At 53.5% G+C, this 15,333-nt stretch overlaps 5 protein-coding genes across 5 annotated transcripts; 3 read left to right on the forward strand and 2 right to left on the reverse strand.

Moving 5' to 3' along the window:
* Positions 1-1,239: 1,239 nt before the first annotated feature.
* GMORB2_3172 (uncharacterized protein) lies at positions 1,240-2,687 on the forward strand (the record flags this gene model as incomplete). The annotated part of the gene is made up of 3 exons (XM_035465148.1): positions 1,240-1,247; positions 2,343-2,373; positions 2,469-2,687. 3 exons carry the CDS (start codon positions 1,240-1,242, stop codon positions 2,685-2,687), a joined length of 258 nt encoding a protein of 85 aa, XP_035319023.1.
* A 1,361-nt stretch (positions 2,688-4,048) lies between these two features.
* GMORB2_3173 (uncharacterized protein) lies at positions 4,049-4,765 on the reverse strand (the record flags this gene model as incomplete). The annotated part of the gene is made up of 2 exons (XM_035465149.1): positions 4,049-4,211; positions 4,296-4,765. 2 exons carry the CDS (start codon positions 4,763-4,765, stop codon positions 4,049-4,051), a joined length of 633 nt encoding a protein of 210 aa, XP_035319024.1.
* Positions 4,766-5,452: 687 nt separating this feature from the next.
* Positions 5,453-5,656, forward strand: GMORB2_3174 (uncharacterized protein; the record flags this gene model as incomplete). Its single annotated transcript, XM_035465150.1, has 1 exon — positions 5,453-5,656. One exon carries the CDS (start codon positions 5,453-5,455, stop codon positions 5,654-5,656), a length of 204 nt encoding a protein of 67 aa, XP_035319025.1.
* A 5,868-nt stretch (positions 5,657-11,524) lies between these two features.
* GMORB2_3175 (COP9 signalosome complex subunit 5) lies at positions 11,525-12,686 on the forward strand (the record flags this gene model as incomplete). The annotated part of the gene is made up of 2 exons (XM_035465151.1): positions 11,525-11,564; positions 11,671-12,686. The coding sequence occupies 2 exons, from the start codon at positions 11,525-11,527 to the stop codon at positions 12,684-12,686; spliced, it is 1,056 nt and encodes a 351-aa protein (XP_035319026.1).
* Positions 12,687-12,936: 250 nt separating this feature from the next.
* Positions 12,937-13,959, reverse strand: GMORB2_3176 (Acetyl esterase/lipase; the record flags this gene model as incomplete). The annotated part of the gene is made up of 1 exon (XM_035465152.1): positions 12,937-13,959. One exon carries the CDS (start codon positions 13,957-13,959, stop codon positions 12,937-12,939), a length of 1,023 nt encoding a protein of 340 aa, XP_035319027.1.
* Between the last annotated feature and the right edge of the window lie 1,374 nt (positions 13,960-15,333).

Raw genomic sequence — 15,333 nt, forward strand, 5'->3', positions numbered from 1 at the left:
TGGCGTGTCAGGATCCGAGCAAGGCCGCCACGTCACGTCACTGGCACGCAGGTTGGGGGGTGCGGGGGGGGGGGGTGTATCAGGGGGGAGTATCCACCCGTCTACGAATCAGGCAAGACCGGCACCGACAAAGAAATTTACTCAATGGATCGATTGCCTCGTCTTTCTGGTCCGAGCGTCGGAATGGAAGTTTTGGAAGTTTTGGAAGCCTCGGAAGCCTCGATGGAAGGCCAGATAATCTCCACTCGGGGAGGATCTGTGTGACTGTGTCGCGCATCGCCATCCGGACGAGAAAGACGAGGAAATAATACGCCGAACATGCCAAGTCCGATACGGCGCCCCCCCTCCCCCCCCTCTCTGCCTTGGCTTTCTGCCTTGGCATCCTCCCAGGGCAATCCAACCCCTTCTATTCTCTGATATCTGCACGGGCGAAATTTTTTTTTTTTTTTGAATTGGAGAGATTCCAAAAATCGGCGCCGGCCCCCCCACCTCGGGCAACAAAATTCTGAGATCATCCCATTTTTAAAATTTTTTTTTTCCTTTTCATCGTCTATTGTCCTCGAGCCGATTGGCCCAGTAATCTGCTGGGACCATTCAGCTGAATCAGGCAATTCAGCAAGCGAGGTGTTGCAGCATTTTCCTCTCTCTGTTATCTGCGTCATGGCCATTCTCCAATGCATACGGGCGAGCGTTCCTTCTCAGCTTCTATTTTTCTTTCCTTTTCTTTTTCCCCGGTCATAGAACGGTGTTTTCCTATTGATATACCTTCTTTATGTCCTCTTGTTTTTCCTTCTCGTCTCTCACATCATTTCTCACGAATACACATATCAATACTTAGCATGTCGGGAGCAATGGGTATAACAGATTGAGCGATTAATCAAGCACAAGCATATTTCTCCTGCAATCTCGCTCATGTTTCTTGCATCATGTGAATGCTTCCCCTCTATGGCGTATGAGTCACAGGTAGATTTCTTCCCTCTTTTTTCTTCTCTCTTCTTATTTTCTCTTCTTGTCGTATTTTCCCTCCCAACAGAGGATAGCCAACCCCTACTGTACTCCCCATGCATATCGTGCGTTTAGGTGGGGGAGAGAGGGGAGAGATTATGTGAGGGGTTGGAGTGTTGAGGAGGGGAGGGGGGGGGGGGTAGGGGTAGAGAAGAGAAGGATGAGGGGTGAGGGGTGGTGGTAATCGGCAATAAGTAAACTCCGTATGAACATATCAAATATATTCCGTCAATCATGACTCCGTATGTGGTGTAGAGTTCCCGTACATTTGTCAGACGTCTTGGGGGAAGAAGAAGAAGAAGGAAAAGAAGAGGAAGAAGTGGAGAGAGAAGGGGAAATAGAGAGTGGAGAAGAGAAGGAGGGTGGAATTTCAAATTACCGCCCATCACACACGCACACACACACACACCCAATCTAGAAGATTATTAATACCACTTAGACCTAATACCCCCCACCCTTGCCCGTACTTGTTCTGACTTGTTAGGAGACCTGCACTACTTGGGATTTGTCGCTTGGACCTGCATCTCCCCAAATGTACTTGTCTAGTTAGATGGATGGATAGATGGATAGATAGGGAGAGAGAGAGAGAGAGAGAGAGAGAGAATGGCGACATTAATATAAACCAGAGTGCCTCCGGTATCAGCTGTTATCGAAGAAAGGAGGGTGGAGAGGATTAGTCATTAGAGCCTAACCTCCCACGCACATGAACAATAGCAAGGTCTACCTTGAGCTTGGAGGATTCTGAGTGGCCTCAGTTTTTTCCTCGGAAAAAAACCATCATCAGTTCTTCTTCAATCTCGGGCTGTGCTATCCCAACAGGTGACGAGGCCCGGCTGGCCGCACGGGGAGCAGACCGTGGGAAGCTGGCTTCACCCTCAACGGACTTGTGTCTATATAGCTGACGGTACATGGGCCAGGATAGCAGGCAACGCAAAGTTTCATGGATGACGAGGATGGAGCATCATCCGTCACTGCAGAGAGAGGTCCCGAAGCATGTCGAGGAGTTCCGCGTTTCGGGGTGCGAGGATGTGTGTCGGGAGGGGACTTGGATAGGTCAAGCTGAGGAGACTGGTGTGAGAGGTGTGATGGGAATATATACATATATCATACATACATACATACATACACACATACATACACGTACACACACAAATATATATATATATATATATGTATATACATATATATATATGCATGTGGAGTAATGTACACTTTTTTTTATTATCACCATGGACAAGGAGACATATACAACATCATGATAGACTTTTGCATCGACAATGATGAATAGCACGGCACTCACGATACATTGACGGAGATTATATCCCTTCCCATCCCAGATACACGTCTGGAGCTGCCGGAGCTGTGACGGTGAGCACCGAACTGCACCGGATACCGCGCACCCGCTCTCCGTCCCTCTCCCAACCGGGACGGCCCTCTACCTCCTCCGATCGGGTGATTCGCAGCGCGGTCGCCTGAAGGCGCTGTACAGCCCCCCCGGCTCAGCGGCGAATCCGGACCTGGACCGCTGCGTCTGCCGTTCGGGCCTCTGCGACCCGCGTGCCGACGGCCCGGGGGACGCGCCCCTCCTGCCGGTGCTCCGCTGCGGTGACTCGAACCGAGGTCGTCTGATGGCGTCGTATACACCTTCGGGCCCGTACGAGAGGCTAGACCTCGAGCGCTGAGACACGGGCTGATGTCCGTCCTCGGGAGTCGGGCCTGGCCGGGATCGGGGCCGGGACCGGGGCCGGTCCGCAATGGCCTGCCCGGCAGGCCACTCCTCCACCCGCCGGCGCCCCTGGCTCTTCTGCCGGAGCGCCTCGTTGAACTCCTGTCTGTGCTTCTCGTTGCATCGGCGGCAACGCTCGTTCGTCACGTACCGCGTCCGCTCCGGACGGGTCCGGCATGGGGTGCTGCATTCGACCTTGTCGGCCGTCATGGGCTCGCGCGCCTGGCAGTCGAGGCATACCCTCACCACGTTTATCAAGAGACACATCTTGACGGGCCCTTTCCGTCCAGCTTCCCCCCCCGGCTTCGAGACCTGAGGGGCGGCGGGGGTAGATAAGTCAGTGAGGATGAGCGCTAGGCCTCTTTGGTCTCGGGAGAGGAAGCTATCTGGCCGGAACGTTGTTGGTATCTCGCGAATCCCTCCTGGGGTCCAACGGCTCTGCGTCGTGGCTCTGTCTTAGCATTCTACGGGTCTCCGTGGCTGAGGATGCGTTCTCCGATGCTATCTGTGATGCAGTCCACCATGGTTGTGTCTGTGTCTGCCGACTTTGAATGGGAGATGATGTGCCTTTGCGTGGGGAGGAGACGCCGTGTGACCGTCTCACATGACGGGGGACGGGGGTGGGCAAACAAACGGAGGAGAAGAAAGTTTGTCTGATGGACATGGTGATGATGACGTCTCCCCCCCCCCCCGGTGCCATCTCTAGAGATGAGGCCCTGCTGAATCTCGGCAGGGTTTCTTCTATGGATTGCACTCTCCGTCACACTACCATCTCACGGTCTCTACGTAGCTTACACGCTTGTGACTTCACTTCACGGGCTATTCTTCAAAGGTTTGTGCCTCTGAATTCTAGCATCATCTTCAAGCTTCTGCTCTGCTTCCAGAGACACGCGGAGAGGAGAGGAGGGGAGAGGAGAGGAGACATCGGTGACAAAAGGCATCACACTCGCGATGGCCCAACGAGAGGCTTCATAAAGTTAAGTGATTCGAACGAGACTGAAGAGGACCAGCTGTCAATCATGTACGCCCTGTTGGGAAACGAAAGAGACCATCCGAGATGATATCCACACAATACAGACATACGCACTGCGGTGCCCCCGAGAGGGCACCTTCGATGGGCACTTCGCCAACATGCTCTACATCGCGCCCCGTCTTCCAGGGAATCTCATGGTATTTCTCAGCACCGTCTTGTAGCCTTCCGTCGAGCTGCAACCCCGTCGCTTGTTTCGCTCATCTCCTTCGACGAATGGCACACCACAATAGTCATCTCCATGAAGCCTTGCTACCCTTTACCCCCCTTCCCCTTCTCCCATCTTTTCAAGACGGCGCGAGACGGATGGGTACTTCGCCATATTGGCTGCCCGAGCAGTCTGAACCGTCCCTGTCACTCCCGGAGCACTCCTCGCCCTCGTCGTCACTTCCGGAGCATTCCTCGCCGCCCTGGCACTCCGGACAGCCCGAGCACTGCGAGCAGTGTTCGCTGTCCCCGGACCACGAACCGTCACGCCCCTGGCCCTCCCCTCCTCGCCTTCGATCGATCCGCGCAGACACTGGAAGCCCCTACCTCCCCCGGCCGCTAGGCTCGTTACCGACGGTCTCCCGATCGGAGGCTGCGCCCGACGGCGCAGGGGGGTCGAACCTCTTCGAATCCAGGAACCGCCGGCCCTGGGCAGGTTGTATCGCAGGCGGCCCGTGTAGCCCGTCGTACCAGGCGGACCTCGTGGAGCGCTGCTCCCAGTCCTGGACGTCGCGCGGCCGCGACCCCTGCTGCTCCGCCGGAGAGGGCGGCTGCTCACAGGCCGGGTAGTCCACAAACGCGGTTCTTCGCTGCCGGTCGTGCTCCCGGTTGCGCACCCCGTCTCGGGTCTCCCGCGCGGCCCTGGCCTGGCATCGAGCGCACCGGACGCTGGGAACGTACCGGACTTGCTCCCGAGGGTAGGTGCACCGACGCGGGCACGGGATCTCCTGCACGCTGCTGCTCTCATGCTGATCGCAGTCCGGGCACAAGAGCACGGTGCCTATCGATCGACACATGTCGACGGTGGTATCTGACGAGTGTGTCGAGGGAGATTCTTCATGTGTATGCCGAGTCCCAGATGCCCAAGACTTGAGAGGAAATGTGCTCGGTGTCCAGATACATTCTCACGGACATGGCGTCGTATCTATACCCCACGGGTCAGAAAGTGAATGTTTGCCTCTGTCACACAATACTACCGTCAGCGATACGGCCGTGAACCCGAGTGTCTACTGGCTCTGGATGAGGGAGCTTTGTCGGTCCTGCAGTACGCGTAACACGGTCCCCCTTGTCAGCTGCGGTGCGCACCACACTGAGGGGGAGCGGAAAGGGCATTCGGTGACCGGACACATCACCGTCACGGTCTCGGAGCATAGCATCGAAAGCTGAGGCAAAGCTATATAGTCTTGTCTTGACGGCCTTCGGGAAAGAGCGAGACAGGCGGATACCTCCCAGCCCTTGGAGCTCGAGGCGCATCGAGACAGGAGGAAATTACACATTCACACACACACACACACAAAAGGCACGACGGGACGTCATACAAGTCGCGGTGATGATAGCCTACTCCGAGATTGAATAATTACAGATTGTGTGCCGGTACTGTGCTACCTGGTGAGCTGCCCCGGAGGCAGGCAGTCGTGCCCTCCCTCCCCTTCTCTCTCTCGGCAACTCCCGCAGGAACTCCCCATGCCGACCATCTTCTACCCATGCTGGCGTCGCTTTCGCTCCAGCTCCGCCATCTGCTCTTTGTAGATCCGGATTTGCTCGTCAAGGCACTTGCGGCATCGCTGGCCCTGCTCGTACACGACCAGGGGCTGGATTTCGTTGCACGGAGGCGAGCACTGGTGCTCTACAAATTTGACCTGCTCGTGCACGCCGCAGTCCATGCAGGTCTGCATGGTGCGCACTGAGTGGCACATCTTGTTGAGAGGCGTGAATGCTCTGCTATCCGATTGGATGTCCGAAGAGGGTGAAGAGAGGGTTTTGGTATGCACGTGCTGCATGTAGGTGTTCTTCTGAGCTGGAGTCTGCCTATGAAGAAGATGCTGAGGTGTGCAGACCGTCGATGTCTTGATATCGAGATATCTCTGAGGATGTGACGAGCTCTATAAATACTCTGCCCACATTGCGGTGAATGGTGACCCATTTCATAGCACTGTCACGTATTTGATCGACGACGCGTGGCTTGCCAGCTGTCGAGACACGGGAGAGCTGCCTTGGTATCTAACCCAGTTACACGGGAGCAAACATGATCTCCGACATAGGACTGCATCACGGACACGCAAGCTATCACATTCACACTCACCTTTTGGCTCTCGACGGAAGCCGCTGCGGTATGGACTTTGTCTCGCAACACTGTACAGATCCAGACACCTTCTATCCAGATTCTCTCTGTCTGTCTGTCCTGTCCGTCTGCCTCCCTACTCCCCCGTACATCGTGTCCCTACTGAGTGAGGCGCCACGCTGTACCGTTGACACTTGATAGCAGAGGGTCAAGGTACGGAAACAGCGGTGCTTCTATGGGTTCAGCCTGATACCTAAGTCGGGCATCTATATCGACGGCTGTAACCATCAGCCCGTGAATCGTCGCGGAATGGAAGAGTCCAAGGAACCCAATCTCCTTGTTCTGGCACATTCATCATATCTTCTCCCCGGTGTTCACTAAGCGCAAAATCACTGATAGTCAACCCCCCCCCGAACTGACAGTATCCGGGAGGATTCACTTCTTATACTCTTCAGTCATCTTTTCGAACCACGCCGTCAGCCTAAGCATGTCGGAGGAATCCCTGTACCTCTGGCAGTCGATAGACCCACGATCCGCTCGATGACAGATACGCCGGCACCATCTGAGTGTTCCCTCCAACACGGAGAGAAAGTGGTAGCTTACGGTGGGCAGTGAACCGCACAGGAGGGCAGGAAGACTCTCGGTATGTCTGCGTGCACATGTTGATGGACGGTACATACAAGAGGCGATGTATTTTGGAGATTCACCGCCAGTGTTCTGAACGGGACTCTCAGAGGCTTCTCATGATAGAAGACATAGAAGACAGAGAGGGAGATGGATGGTATGGAGAAGAGATGTGAGTGACGAGAAGAAGGGGGTGGTTAGTTAAGGGCTACTTGCCGTTGTTTGGAGTCCAAGATATGGAGTCCGAATAAAGAACCAAGGGAATACTTGTGTGAACTGGGTATGATATCACGCTATAACGACGAAGTAGGTCCTTCTTTTGTTCTGAATCCAGCACACCCACACCCAGTTTAGTATTGGTTCGCTTGTTTGCTTCCCCTTCCCCGTACCGTGACCCCTTCATTCGCTCTGACCGCAACCCGGAGCTACGCCCCTCAAGCTAAAATCACCCCTGTCTACTCACTCTTTCCTCTCCATTCCATTTCGTAGAAGAAGAGACAGCCATCCTTCCCGTTTCGGTGAGAACGGGACTGGGGGCAAGGTAGAGAGGATCGGAGGCAGACCAACGGATCACTTCCGCTTGGACTTGGCGGCTTCGGCCAACCGACGACGAGATTCCCGTTCATGCTGGTACTTGCATTCGACGCAGAGCTTCTCCTCTACGACGTTGTCAATGGTGACGGTCTGGGACTTGTGGTGGTCCCGTCCGCAAGGGGTGAGCTGATTGCCCAGGACGATGTCGGCCTTGCACCTGGGGCAGTGGGTTGTGTCGCGATGGCTGATACACATGGTGAATTGTTTGTCTCCTGTTTCTGCAGCTAGTGGTTAGCCTGTCGATTGTTTCCAAGAGTGAGCGTGGTGTATGAGCATGTACTCTGATAGAGGCTGTATCGGTTGTCGACTCAAGTCACATACGAGCGATATTCAATTCGTCCTTATTGAAGCTGTTGGATAGGGCTAGCTCTGTATGAAGCCGAATGGATAATATATGAGGGACTGGTAACGGCAATGACTCTATATTTATACCCATTCGGATACTGTGAGCGGAAGCATATGCAGTTGGGCGTGATGAGAGAGGAAGCATGATCTTCTTGGCTGTCCCTCACCAAATCACTGAACGTATCCCCATTTCGCATCAGAGTCTTCGAACCCAAGTACGACCATTACACACGTACATCCTACTCTAGAATTCTGGCGCCTTCTTTCCTTGTTAGCTGAGCGAAAACGACACCTTTGGGCTACCGTTTGCCTGCCTCCTCCCTCTCTCTCCAAACGACCGTCGCTGTAGCATCACTCGGCGACGGGGATCAAGGAGTTGGTCAGACCAGCGTCACGGAACCCGGCGGGGTGTGAGAGTGAGGGTAAAAGATCTTGATTCTCCATCTCGTGTGCTTCGTAGAAGTGTACAGACGTATGCGACTCCTTCCCATAGTTCCTTTCATGAGGAGACGTGTCAGGGACGTCCTTCCGCGACAGTTGCGGCCTTTCCTCCCCCCCTCCCATTTCCAAAGAATCAACCCCATCCATCCCATTCTACCTGAGTGCTTCATCTCGTCCCCTATTTTGCTTTCATAGAAAGGGTACACCATCCCACGAAGGATGATACTTTAACGCCCGATATCGGTTCTCCCGCGACGCTCTGCCTCCTGCTGACGACGTTCCCGATCCCGCTGCCATCGCGAGGGATTCCCGCATCTCCCGCAGTACATAGGCGAGTCGAATCCGTCGAGGGTCATAGGGTGCTGTTCACCCATGGTCTGTCCCTGCCCGCAGTTGATGAACCGGCTGTCAATGACCCACGTGGCGTTGCACTTCGGGCAGCGGGCATGCTCGCGAATCTTTGTGCACATGATGCTTCGTTCGTGATCGGTAGAGAAACCACCGTCTGAATGTCTCTTTCCTTTCTTAGCTTCAATCTTATGTTTTGCCGGCCCGTGTTGTTTCTCCCTGAGCATATATAGGTAAAGGTGATGTGACGTTGAAATAGAACGTTTGACAATGACGATGAAGAGAGCGGAGGACTCACTACAGGAGAATCATTGGCACATGGGGATCTACACCCCTTCTTATATTCCAAGTGGTGTACGATGATAGAAAGGAAGAGAATGGCTGTGCGCTACTGTGCTCAGACACTGGAGAGCTGTCTTCTTCTCCTTCTGTTGCGTACATTCACTTCTTCATTTCTCACTTTCATAGGAAGCCCTCCCGTCTTCTCTGTCATAGTGAACTTCAAAAGTTCTGTGCTGTGCAACATTACACCTGAGGTAGTATATTGGTTTCACCGGCCAGATACCGGTAGCAAATGGCACGGAAGAGACAGAGGGCCCATCACTCTCCCACGTAGAGTACACGTGGTGAAGGATGATGATACCGGTGACTATATATATAGTGACTATGCCACGCCATGCATCAATGTCGGAATCCCTACTCCGCCGCCTCACCATCTCGCTACACCACCAAGGCTTCTTCTTCTTCTTCTTCAATGATATCCTCCTTCTTTGACTGTGTAACCTGTCTGATTCCCGCCAAAAGCTGTGGTCTGGTCTTGTGGATTTACTTGGATCCCTTGGCACGCTTGGGGCTGCAGTCCTGTGTTTCCCATAGCCGCTCCTCGCCTCCGTCTTCCTTGGGCAGAATTCAGGTGGCCTGTATCGTCCATACGTCGTCTTCATCTGCCTCGCCCTGTTTCTCTCTCTCTCTCTCTCCTTCACCTCATGAATTGCGAGCTGATAATAGTGCGGTGATAACAGATTTCGCAGAGGTAGTATTGTCTCTTGTGGGTGCACATTGTGTAATCTGATGCTGTTCCTGGTATTGAGCCCGATGTATATATATAGTAGGAAGAAGATGAAGACGAAATGTGGAACAGGTTCTTTAACAACGACAGACTCTCCCTTTCATATGTAGAGAGATAAAAGTGAAATTTCCTTTCGAAGATACAAGAGGAACGAATGAGAGCTGGGCCTTATGCTGTTGACAGATTGAGTGTAGGCGGATTCTGAGACGTGGTCGTTGGACTCAGATGGGCCATCTCTAATGAGCGAGAGATCACATGACTTCTCGCATCTCTAACTGTCCCTGCCTGTTCATTCGATCAGTAACACAGTGAGAATACTCTGATGCTCAATCCTACTGATTGTCCGTGTTGGCGACAAGATACAGTCGCCTGTGTATCGTTTCACACGCCAACAACGTCACCATAAGCGAGGAGGCAACTCGACTCACGAAAGGAGGCAACAGGTGAAGCACAATAGGAAAAAGAACCTTAGCAGTTTAGTAGTATTGTGACGGAAGTCAGAATATAGAAAGTGATAGTATGCTCAATACTGCTCATGCCACGCAATGTGTATGTTTGAAGGTCTGTATGCTGTACCCCCTCCCCTCCCCCCCTTCTTCCCCGTATCAAGCCAACGAGTATTCCGTACAACGCCAAATATCAAGCGCCGAAGCCCAATGTCCAATTGCCAATGCCTTGTCTTATGACTAACTCGTTCAAATTTAACACGTCCAGGCGGAAGTTCTGATGCCCAAAGTCCATGCCCTCTACTGCTTGGGCTTCTTGAGGAAGTTCGGAAGTAAGCTGTTCACAACGTCCTTCCTGGCTGCCCTCCTCTCCTCCTGGGTGTCATGACATCCATCGCACATCTTCTTGCCCTTATTCTCCACCGTCTTTGTTATTGTCTGGCCATTTTGGGGGTGATCGCTTCCACACTGGACAAACGTGGTATCAATGACAAAATGCGTCTTGCACTTTGTACAGGGAGTGTAATGGCGTAACTGGTGGCACATGCCAGGCTGCCTCTTGGAAGACCTAGAATAGCTACAAGGGAGGCTAAGCAGGAGGGTGGGAGATTGTCGATGGTCGGGGTGTGCAATGCCCAGTATATCAGAAGGTGGCGATGATGAGCAGAAAATTGGAGCAAGAGACCAAGACTTTGAAGGCCCATGCCCCTTTTATATTTACACGGGTTCCCCCAAGATCTCGTCACGATGGCCCAAGATAGAGGCTCGTGAAAGGAATCAGTATGCGGACGGTCACAAAGCACTGCCGGCGGATAGGATGTGTGTCTCTAACCGAGAGGAGGGTCGTTTGCGTATCCTCAATCAATCAACGAAGTGATGCCTCAACATTGATATAGGGGCGTACATATCATAGGGAACTGCTTGAGACCCGATCCAAGCAAGGAATTCGGAGAGATCAGATACGTTGATATTGATATCTACATAATCAACTTGTCCAACACTGAAAGTAAGTTATCCATAGCAACAAACCATATTCGTATCTGCTAGGCCCATTATCAAGAGGGTGTCTCATACCACATAGACATTGAAACCAGCAATGGAAACAAAAATTGACAAGTGTGAAAAACAGACGTAGGTTCGAGGTGTGGAGTTGCGTGTTGAGCGCATTACCGGGTAAAGAAAAGAAGCTGGAAAGAAGAAGCTGGAAAAAAAGCCAAGAAAAAAAAAGATACAAAAGAAAGAAACTCCCCCGGACAGGATTGAACTGTCGATCTTCCGATTGCGTATCTTGGATAACAGTCGGACGCCTTAGCCACTGGGCCACGGGGGATGTTGCTCTTGAAGCGATGCTGACCAGGAGCGACAATGCGTAGATCTGCTTTCTCAACAATTGGGAACAGAGTTTCTGAGTTGTGTGCATCTCTTATCGATAATGTGGCGGCAAGCTGGCCAATGTGGCGGGGAAGGAGCGGGGCTCTCCGGTTGCCTCTCTCGCTCTCTCTCTCTCTTCTCTCTCCTTCTCTATTTCTCTCCTCCAACTGCAAGCTCCATTCACCAGGGGAGCGAAGCGACAACATCCAATCCTGATTCCTATATCACCTGCAGGCAGTCGGCAGCAGGAGTAAAGATGTCGACATCGGTGGAGAAATCCGCTCTAGGCGGATGGCGTACGTCTTTTTCTCTGTCTCTTGCCCTGTTTGCTCCCCCCTTGATACCCACACACACCCACACACAGAGAGAGAGAGAGAGAGAAAGGCTGACGTAATGGCATAGTGCACGAGAACAATGTCGAGCTGGTTGACCCGAAGCGCGACGCACTATACAATTACGACGCCGAAGCGCTCAAGAAGATCTTGACGGACAAGCCGTGGGCTCGGGATGTCAATTACTTCAAGCACGTGCGGATCAGCGCCACGGCGCTCATCAAGATGACGATGCACGCGCGATCTGGCGGATCTCTGGAGATCATGGGACTGATGCAAGGCTATGTGGACCACGAGACATTTGTGGTCACGGACGCGTTCCGCCTGCCCGTCGAGGGCACAGAGACGCGCGTCAATGCGCAGAACGAGGCCAACGAATACATCATCGAGTACCTGGACCTGTGCCGGTCGCAGGGCCGCCAGGAGAACGTGGTGGGCTGGTACCATAGCCACCCGGGGTACGGGTGCTGGCTGAGTGGCACCGACGTCGATACCGAGGCCATGCAGCAGCAATTCCAGGACCCGTTCCTCGCCGTCGTCATCGACCCGGACCGCACTATCAGCGGCGGCAAGGTCGATATTGGCGGTTTCCGGACCTACCCCAACACCTACCGGCCCGAAGGTGGATCGACGACGTCGGATGGCTTCCAGACCGTCCCGTTAGCCAAGGCCGCCGAATTTGGCGCCCACGCGAACCGATACTACAGCCTGCAGGTATCACACTTCAAGAGCACGCTCGACGCGCACCTCCTCGAGCAGCTCTGGCACAAGTACTGGGTCCAGACGCTCAGCCAGAACCCCCTCCTGACCAACCGGGACTATGGGACAAAGCAGATGCTCGACCTGAGCTCCAAGATACGCGAGGCCACCAACCTCATCACCCGCGGGCGCGTCCATTCTCAGAACGACTTTACCGGCGCCGGCGCCGGCGCCGGTCCTGCCAGTCACACCTCCAAGGCTACCGACAAGGCCGTGGCCAAGCTGTCGCAGGATACGAACCAGATTGCTGCAAAGGAGAGGACGGGGCTGATTGCGACTGAGGTCAAAGCCAAGCTGTTCAACGACTTGGTCACCAAGGAGGAGTGAGGCTAGGGTTAGGACCTTCCCCCTCCCCCCGCGGTCCTCATCCACCCTTCTCGCGACAACTTCTTGGTCCGGTTCGTTTGCTTTATGTTGGCGCAGATATATACAGTATGGCATCATAGCCGGCGTTTGGGTGTCTTTTAGTCTAGGTCTTGACGGCAATGAGAATAAACAAGATACATTGAGGTTGGTTCCATTACCCGAGAATCGGTGTCTTGACTAGAAGTTCCGGTTCAATCAGAACCATTCCTGATCACAACTTTGCCGTAGAAGCCTTTGTGTTCTCGGGTGCCAGCATCTTGACCACCCAAGCCGTCTTGGCCGCGAGACAGCGCCTCGAGACGGCAGCATCAGGGACCAAGACGTCAAAGCAATGGTAACCGCCCGGCCAGACGTGCAGCTCAGTAGGCACGCCAGCAGCCCACAGTCTACCGGCATACTCGACATTCTCGTCGCGGAAGCCGTCGGCCTGGCCGACGGACACGAAGGCAGGTGGCAGGCAACTCAAGTCCTCCACCCTCGCAGCAATATTGGCGGCCTGTCCCACCTTGTGCGCATCGCTTCCCTCTCCGTCATGACCAGCATCACCCAGGATCGCCTTCCAGGCCGTGACGTTGGACACGCGAGACCAGGTCCCCCCTCCGCTGCGAGCACACTGCTCCCAGGAGGGGGTGCGGGACCGATCATCCAGCATTCCGCAGTCGATCAGCTGCGCGCACACGCGCGGGGACTCCTCATCCCCGCCGTCCCTCGCCCTGAGAGCCATGACGGCGGCCAGGTTGCCCCCGGCCGACTGGCCTGCCACCATGATCCGATGGCGGTCCAGGCCCAGCTCGTCTGCGTGGCGGGCGAGCCAGACCAGGCCGGCCCAGCAGTCGTCTACGGCTGCGGGGAAGGGGTCTTCGGGCGCGAGGCGGTACTCGACCGTCACGCAGACGGCCGACGAGGCGAGAGCCCAGAGGAGGGCGTCCTGGCGGAGAAAGGTGAAGCGGTTGCCGCAGACGATGCCGCCGCTGTGCATGTAATAGATGACCGAGGCCGGTGTAGGTGCTAGGCTGGGGCGGAAGATGGACAGGGTGACGGTGTCGGTCCCCTGGAGGGAGGGGACGGTGAGCTGCTCGTGGGTGAAGTGGTTGGAGATTGGTGGCTGGAGGGTCATCTCGAGCGTGGCGACGGAGTCTTGGGCCTTGCGGAGAGACGGGATGGAGTCGAACGTTACGTCGCGGTTGGGAAGGGTGGCGAGGAGGGACGTTAGCTGGTTGTCGTAGGGGGACATGACTGCTATGGTTCGGTCTTTCTTCTCCTTCTTCCTTTTTTTCTTCTTCTTCTTCCTTTTTCTTCTTCTTCTTTTCTACTTTGTATTTGAATCTTTGGATGTGCGGCATCACGTTGGGGAGGAGTTGGAAAATCTCATGATATTGAACTGCAGTATGCGTGAGTCGGAGAATGATAGCCGTACAGCCGCGGTTTGCGGTTGGACATGCCGATTCTGCGTGATGCTATTTACCCTAGATTATAGTCACAGAGAAAATAAGAGGAGAGTAGGAAAAAAACCTATCCCTTTGATGGGACACCCGTGATGCATCGTGATGCTAGATAGGATGGAGCTCAATATGCTGTCCTCCCGTTCTTCTGCCCTCCGGTTGTATGACGACAAGGACAGAGCTGTCTTCGGCAAAAGAGCGACTATGTTTAGTCGGTTTACGTAGTTGTGTCCATCAAATGACGTAATTAGGCTCTCGTCGAGAGGTAGGTGCTATTGGTATCGGTATTGCTGGTACCGGAGAAGAGTAAATTACGTATGCGTTGCCTTCTTGAATTTGTTTTCTTCGATTTTTTTTTTAGATATCGATTTTTACTATTATCTTTACTCTGTATACTGGTACTATGAGTTTTCCTCCGTACGGTGCCAGTGTATCGCCAACACAGACACACACACACACGATCGTCGATGTATGAAGATCGTGGCTGGTGGGTGCACATGCTACTAGTAATACTGACAAATACTGCTTCTTAGTTATAATACATATAATACTCATAGTGATAGTCCTGATGGATGGTTTGGGTTTAACGGTGTCACCGAAAAAAAGGGACAAAGGGAGGGGGGGCTCCTTGACGGGAAGGGGTGGTAAAAAGAAAAGAATGAGAAAGAATTAAATACAGGACTTTGACAGTGTTTTAAAATGTAAGATGTAATGTATTAATAGGTATCATGGCCGGGACCAGGGAGTCTGAAGTGGGATTAACAGTCAAAGGCCAAGGTCGTTCTTGGCGATCACTAACCACTGGTGGTGAAGTGAATTCCCATCTGACTGGCCCCTTGCACCGGCTCAATGGCTACTGTTCAGTTTCTCCCTAGTTTTGTGGTAGTATCATGGTATTGAATCGGTTGGTAGAGAGGAGTAGGTGAGAGGAATTCGCCTTTATCGCCCGTCATGGTCTTTACATATTATATAGTATTAATAGTAATACTACATATATATTTTGCCGACACGAGGTATACTGCGCGTTACGGATATTCGATCAGCCATAAGATGGGTCTTTATACCCAGGTGCTCGTGAAAGTAGGTGTGATGCCATGTTGTAGTAACACGAAACCTATCCAGTCTTTGTTATGCTTCCCCCCCCCCCCCCCCCCCCCCCCCCCCCC

The sequence above is a fragment of the Geosmithia morbida genome, assembly GCF_012550715.1.
Source record: "Geosmithia morbida isolate 1262 chromosome Unknown scaffold_16, whole genome shotgun sequence".
Classification (NCBI taxonomy): domain Eukaryota; kingdom Fungi; phylum Ascomycota; class Sordariomycetes; order Hypocreales; family Bionectriaceae; genus Geosmithia; species Geosmithia morbida.